Source organism: Artemia franciscana, unplaced genomic scaffold, assembly GCF_032884065.1.
Source record: "Artemia franciscana unplaced genomic scaffold, ASM3288406v1 Scaffold_7015, whole genome shotgun sequence".
In the NCBI taxonomy this organism is placed as follows: Eukaryota; Metazoa; Arthropoda; class Branchiopoda; order Anostraca; family Artemiidae; genus Artemia; species Artemia franciscana.
The window spans coordinates 4,291-12,061 of record NW_027067168.1 but is presented as its reverse complement, the minus strand read 5'-3'; the positions used below and the strand labels follow the sequence as shown (position 1 = coordinate 12,061).

At 35.7% G+C, this 7,771-nt stretch overlaps 1 protein-coding gene across 1 annotated transcript; it reads left to right on the top strand.

Annotated features, from left to right (window-relative positions):
- Nucleotides 1-434: 434 nt before the first annotated feature.
- LOC136043532 (uncharacterized) lies at nt 435-4,975 on the top strand (the record flags this gene model as incomplete). Its single annotated transcript, XM_065728454.1, has 2 exons — nt 435-553; nt 3,160-4,975. Coding segments are annotated over exons 1-2 (1,935 nt in total), but the record flags the coding sequence as incomplete, so codon positions are not given.
- Nucleotides 4,976-7,771: the final 2,796 nt, after the last annotated feature.

Here is a 7,771-nt window from a genome sequence, read left to right as displayed (position 1 = left end):
TAATTACAGGAAACATCAACAATTAAGGTTTACAGATTCTATTTAGCGACAATTTTTTATTTTGGTTTACGGTTAGAACGGAACTCTAGTCGAACTCCTATGGGCAGTAATTTGTGTCCTTTTTGGTTTAACTTTAGCACTCATTTTAATTTTTAATCGTTTAGGATTTAATTATTTGTATATAGCAGTACCCATTTCTTTTATGTTTGGTATAATTATTTATTTTTATTTCTCTTCATTTTCAGTCAATTATGCATAGACAGTAATGTTTGACCGTTTCACATTTAGATCATTGAAGGATTTTATTTTCTGTCCGTCTGTTTCAAATGGCTCTTTAATTTTCAATTACTTAACTCACTAGCCTAATTGTATAATGTACATTCCCAGATTGCTGTGAAATCACGATCTTGTATCAGACTTAGCAGACATCTGCCATGCTTGGGATACTTATGTCATGGCACATGCTTGGCACAGATCATTCACTCTTAGTACTGTTCTCACAGTTCCGCTATGCTTGGCACACTTCTGCCATGCTTGGTACTAGCCACCTGAGGTATATGATTTCTGAGAGTGAAAAACCTCTCAAACATTCATCCTTTTTCTTTGGGTAGTTTACTTTTGCATGTGCGGACTGTTTGTTTTCGTTGTTGTATTTTAATGGGGGCAGATACGATGGACAAGGGTTTTTAAATTCCTTTTGGGAAATCCCAAACTTTTTACTGCTATCGCTTTTCTTCTATTTCAATAAAAATTCTTTTTTATGTGCTTTAACCCGTATGCGCCTGAGAGGCTATATTTCTTCCAAAATAAGTTCATTAGTACGGGTATGCATTGAGTTTTTCGTTTTACACAAACTTTTCCTCTTGTTATCTTCCCAATAAATTAGTTTTATTTCCATCAATTCTGTTTATGTGCTACTTTTTCATAGTAAATTTATGATGGAATGGCGGATTAGTCTTCTTAGTTATTTAGCAGGATGAGATTGAGGAGCACAAAAACACAAACGTACGCAAACACAGGAACAAGTCTACACACACACATCAAATTACCAATTACGCACTTATTGTTTGATGCAAGCTGTGCTAGAGTTTTGTTCGCAGGAATTCTTCAATTCAATTCAATGATATATATTTAAATAAAAACCCATAATTCCATGTACATAATCTGCCAGGAAAGCACAAAAGTGCTTGACTAGGGCAGAAACTTAACTAAAGAATAATTAAACAATCAACTAACAGAAACAACGAATCAACTGGATTTATCAAAAAAGAAAAAAAAGAGAAAAAAGGGGAGTGACGAAGAGAAAGAAAAGAAAAAAAAAGAAAGATCGAAAAGAGGAGGACCGCATGATATTCAAATCTAAACAGTATTTCTGGAACGACCCTTCACTGCTCGCTTGAAGGTAGTAAGGTTATTTGAGTTCCGGATTTCCAAGGGGATTGAATTCCAGATAGCTGGTGCATATCCGTAGAAAGTCCTTTGCGAAAGCCAAGTTGGGTATCGCACAGAAGATTCTACTCCTGGAGGTAATCATACATTCTTTCATGGACTACTTTCTCATAAATCTTCGAAAAAAAGGTAAAATAGAAATGGATCGGTAATTACTCGGTTCATTTTTTGACTTCCCTTTGTGAAGGGGTAGCACTCAGGCTAATTTAAGTCTTTCTGGAAAAGTTCCCTCTTCAAGTGATAAATTAATCAGATGAGTCAAAATAGAAATAACAATTGTTTTTGTTGCTTTAACGATACTTCATCTACTCCACAGGATTGTTATTTCATACACATAATTATTTCATTTATTTCATTTTCATCACAATTTGTAAAAAGGAATTCAGAAGTAACATGACGAGGTTTAAGTTTGGGGACTGGTGGACTTCGAGAACTGAAGATTAAAAGAAAATAGTCAGGTGGGTGTTTCACCCACCTGGCTAACTGCTTGCAATTCTCAATACCCAAGGGTTCTCCCAATAGCCAAACAATTTTCATTTCCAAACGGACTCGGTCTCGGTTGAGGTTTGGGAGAGTTCACGCTTTACATTTCAAAACAGACACCCATCTCGAAAATAAAAGATTTGTCTACTTTTCGTACAAGTTCTACCATTTGCATTCAATGCACATCGAATCAAAATCTCTGAGCGAAAAAATATAGGATTACCCTTTAAATTGATGTGCAAAAGAAAGCACTATTTTTAGCTCAGCAGTGGGTATATTTTCTTTTACATAACCTGTTCATTTAAATTAATCTCCGTAGAATCTAACGTGCTTTTGCTAAACAAACATCTTTTGTTTTTTTCTCCCACTTGTTTATGTTTTTGTCAAGTCTCATAAACGAGTTTGCTATCGAATAGATACTAGCAGTGGCGTTATTAAGATTCTTAGAATCTGTTTCAGAAATTGGGCGGGAACAAAAAAGACCATTAGCCTTAAGGTTACTGAAATTCATTTGTTTAGCTAGCTAGCAACTGAAATCTTTTTTTAATGTTAGAATTGACCGAGTAATTAATTTAATTTTAGTGTTTGTAACTTAAACATAAATTTGAAAGAGGACGAACAAATAAATTTTCAAAAGAATGTAAGGACCAACATTATAATTTAAAACGAACATATATATATATATATATATATATATATATATATATATATATATATATATATATATATATATATATATATATATATATATATACTAGCTGTTGGGGTGGCGCTTCGCGCCACCCCAACACCTAGTTGGTGGGGCGCTTCGCGCCCCCCCAAGCCCCCCCGCGCGCGTAAGTCGTTACGCGCCATATTAGTTATGCGCCATTGTAGTTGTGTCCCTGTGTCCCACCTGTGAATATAGATAGATTTATATATGTGTTTCAAACTACGTAAAAATTGCGAATAAACAACATTCTTGGCTTTCCCATTGTCTGTGCATATACAAAGCCGTATGTACTAATAATGACGTCATATGCAGACGCTGTTTTTACAAACAAACAAACATGCATCCACACAACTCGTTTTTATATAGGTAGATAGATAGATAGATACAATTAGCCTAGAAGACCTCACCAAAGTTGGCAAGATCCATGACAAAGATTTTAAGTTTGTCTTTTCAATAACCAGAAAAGTACATATAGATAAGCTGGAAAAGCTTAAGTTTGAGAAGTTTTCTTCTAGGGATACATACATTCCTAGAGTATCTCCAGGTCCAGCAGTCATCAATTTAAGTCAACAAACTTTTGACCAAAAGAAATTAGACATTCTTTCAAAAGGATGGAAATTTTCTATCCCCCCCAAACACATACCAGTAGAACAAATCATATCCAATGTAGAGTCAGTTATAACTCTAAATAAGACAAAAATCAATGTTGACCCACAAGATATTAGAAGCTTGGTTTCTAATACCCTACGGAAAGGTTTTTCCAAAAAGAAACTTGCTGAGGAGAATCTAACAAAAGATGAAATGAAAGTCCTCACAGATCTTAAGAATGATACCAATATCATAATTATCAAAGCTGATAAAGGCAATACAATAGTTATCCTTAATGAGACTGAGTATGTCAGCAAATCATTAAACCTCTTGAGTGACAATAAAGTGTATGAAAAAGTTGACGTTAATGCTGTAAAGGTTGCTTATGATAATGTCAAAAAAGCTCTGGATAATCTCAGCCTTACCAATAGGATTAATGATAAACTTTACCGAACACTCCTTCCTGTCAGACCAGTCATTCCTAGATTTTATGGTGTACCGAAAATTCACAAACCAGATATACCCCTTAGACCTATTATCTCAACAGTAGGTTCAGCCACACAGAAGTTGGAAAGATATTTGGCTGGTATTTTAAGATCCATAACCCTCAGCAGCAAGCACACAATAAGAAATACTAAAGAAGTAGTTGATAAGCTAAATAGCATCAACATTGGGGAGAATACCACAATGTGCAGTTTTGATGTTGTATCTTTATTCACCAGCATACCCTTGCCGCGTCTTATACCAGGTTTACAATCAGCTTTAGAAAAGGATGGTTCCTGGAGAGAACTGACTTGCTTGGACTCCACAGAAATCATTACTCTCACGTCTTTATGTCTCAGCAATGCTTACTTTACTTTCAGGCATCAAACTTATAAACAGATTTGGGGCATACCAATGGGATCAGCCTTGGCACCAGTTCTTAGCGAGGTGTTTCTACAACATATTGAAACTAATATCTTCAAACAGGACTTCAAGTATCTCCAACTCTACATGAGATATGTTGACGATTGCTTAATAATTTGGAATGGGGCACAAGACGAATTAATATCCTTTCTCAATATTTTTAACAAGCAGGACCCAGATATTAAGTTCACCATTGAACTTGAAAATAACTGCAATTTACCCTTCTTAGATGTCCTCATTACAAAACGAGAAACTAGGTTGGACTTGAGTGTGTATAGAAAGCCAACTCATAGTGATAGATATCTGAGATATGACTCCTATAACCACCCTATAGTTAAAAATTCTGTAGTCTATTCGTTGGTTGATAGAGCATTTCTGGTGTGCTCCTCTGATTTTGAGCTGAAGGCTGAACTTGATTATATAAGAGATGTTCTGATAGGTAACGGATACCCCCGAAAAGTCATTGACAAGGTTATTTTCAGGAGAAAGATGAGTGGAATTACCAAGAATTTCGCTCCTAAGATTGAAGATGATAAACCCTTTTTGTCATTACCTTATATCAAGGGCATTACTGACATTTTAAGTTCCAAACTCACTAAACTTGGCTTTAAGGTGTTTTTTCCCTCTGGAAGGACTATTTCCTCCTTCTTGAACAAAGGCAAGGATAAGATTACTTCAGATCCACCAGGGGTATATGAGATTCCTTGCAGTTGTGGTGATACCTATATAGGTCGTACCATGAGACCTCTACATCACCGATTAAAAGAACATGCTGATTCCATTGATGCCTGCCTTAAAAAGACAAAGCTAAAGGAGGAAGATAATTTCTCTGCATTGGCCCATCATATCTTTGAAAACCCTTCCCACTCCATTAAGTTTGACCAAGCCCAACTTATTGCTATTGTCCCACAACTCTTAAAGCAGAAAATCAGAGAAGCTTTGGAAATTGCTAAAAATAAACCAGCCATTAATAAAGACAATGGTGAGTTTCATATTAGCGAAATTTGGGAACCAATCACCCATAAATTGAAAACTCACAAAAGACTCCACCCCTTTCCTAAAGGCACAACCTCTTTAAGATCCACCAGGACAGCAGCCATCAACGCCTCTACCAAAATTCGGGCCATGGCACAACAATAACTCCAGGTTCGGCTCATAATTAGTGTTGTTCAGTGTTTTTAGTTTTATTTATTTAGTGATTTTACTTTCCGGCAAGAAATTTGAATTAACCTGATGATGACAGGCACAGGTCCTGTCGAAATTATCGTTAGAAGAAAAATCAGTCACCTGACATCCATAGCTTAGGTAAGCTTATTACCTTCTATCATCATTATCCTAAAACATTAAAATAAAGGCCAAAGTCTTTAGCACTTTAGACCATTTTCACTACCGACCTACGACGCATAATTGCCGAGGTTCCCTTTAAATTAGCAGGTATTTCTTTGTTTGCAAGTTTATCCGAGCAACCTATTATGCGCCCCCTCCCCCCTCCAAAGAAAATCCTGGATCCACAATTTTTTTCTCGGAAAATTCAATTTTAAATAGCAAATTTCAAGAAATGAAAATGTCTAATCAAACAGTTCGTGGTAGCGAACTGTAGTAAGGAGCGACCCGGCTCAATAGTAACCAAAACTCAAAAAAACTGAATTTTGATATCAATAGCTACACCAAAAGAATCGCATTTTAATGCTGATTTTAAATATATGAATTTCATCAAGTTTAGTCATACCCATCAAAAGTTACGAGCCTGATAAAATTTGCCTTATTTAAGAAAATAGGGGGAAACACCCCCTAAGTCATAGAATCCTAACGAAAATCACACCACCAGATTCAGCGTATCAGAGAACCCTAATGTCCAAGTTTGAAGCTCCTATCTTTAAAAATGTGGAATTTTGTATTTTTTGCCAGAAGACAAATCACGGGTGCGTGTTTATTTGTTTTTTTTTCAGGGGTCATCGTATCGACCAAGTGGTCCTAGAATGTCTCAAGAGGGCTCATTATAACGGAAATGAAAAGTTCTAGTGCCCTTTTTAAGTGACCAAAAAAATTGGAGGGCATCTAGGCCCCCTCCCACGCTCATTTTTTACCAAAGTCAACGGATCAAAATTTTGAGATAGCCATTTTGTTCAACATAGTCAAAAACCATAATAACTATGTATTTGGGGATGATTTACTCCCCCACAATCCCTGGGGGAGGGGCTGAAAGTTACAAAGTTTGACCAGTGTTTACATATAGCAATAGTTATTGGGAAGTGTACAGACTTTTTCAGGGGGATTTTATTTTGTTTGGGAGGTGGGGCTGAGGGGAGGGGGCTATTTTGGAGGATCTTTCCTTGGAGGAATCTGTCACGGGGAAGAAAAATTCAAGGAAAAGGGCGCATGATTTTCTAGCATTACTATAAGAAAACAATGAAAAATAAACATGAAAACGTTTTTTCAAATGAAAGGAAGGAGTAGCATTGAAACTTAAAACGAACAGAGATTATTACGCATATGAGGGGTTCTAAAAATTATTTAGCATAAAGAGCGAGGTATTTAGGAGGAGATAAATACCTCGCTCTTTATGCTAAAGTATTTTTAGTAATTTCAACTATTTATTCTACGGCCTTTCTGATTCAGGGGTCATTCTCAAAGAATTGGGACAAAACTTAAGATTTAGTGTAAAGATCGAGGTATTAACGAGGATACAAACCCCCTTGTATACATAATAAAAAAATAAGATTATGAAAGTTCGTTACGTAAGTTGCTAATTTATAAGTTACGTATATTTTTTACTAATAAAAACGTTCGTTAAAAATTAAAAGTTCTAGTTGCCTTTTTAAACAACCGAAAAATTGGAGGGCAACTAGGCTTCCTTCTCCACCCCTTATTTCTCAAAATCGTCTGATCAAAACTAAGAGAGAGCCATTTAGCCAAAAAAAAAGAATTAATATACAAATTTCATTTTAATAATTTATGTGCGGAGAGCCAAAACCAAACATGCATTAATTCAAAAACGTTCAAAAATTAAATAAAAAAAACTATTTTTTTTAGCTGAAAGTAAGGAGCGACATTAAAACTTAAAACGAACAGAAATTACTCCGTATATAAAATGGGTTGTCCCCTCCGCAGTCCCACGCTCTTTACGCTAAAGTTTGACTCTTTGCCACAATTCTACTTTTTGAAACAATTAAAAGCTTTAGCGTAAAGAGCGAGGGATTGCGGAGGGGACAACCCATTTTATATACGGAGTAATTTCTGTTCGTTTTAAGTTTTAATGTCGCTCCTTACTTTCAGCTAAAAAAATAGTTTTTTTTTATCTATAACGAGACAAAGAGCCTGAGTCATAGCCAAGGTAACAGCGGGGACTGACAGGACGAGAATATGTATTATTGCATAATAACTTTGTCACTAATTTTTTGTATCAACATTTTTATACCATCTTACTTTCAACAGATTTATTTGAACTTTATCCCTCACCCGATTTTAGATTAAATTTACGACCATTTCCATTGCCTACCACGACTCACAATTGTTGAGGCTCCCTTTAAAATGAGGGTATTTCTTTGGGTAATACCTTTCTTTGTTTATCCAAGCAGCCTATTATGCGCCCCCCCCCCCGCCCAAAAAAATTTCCTGAATCCATTATTTTTC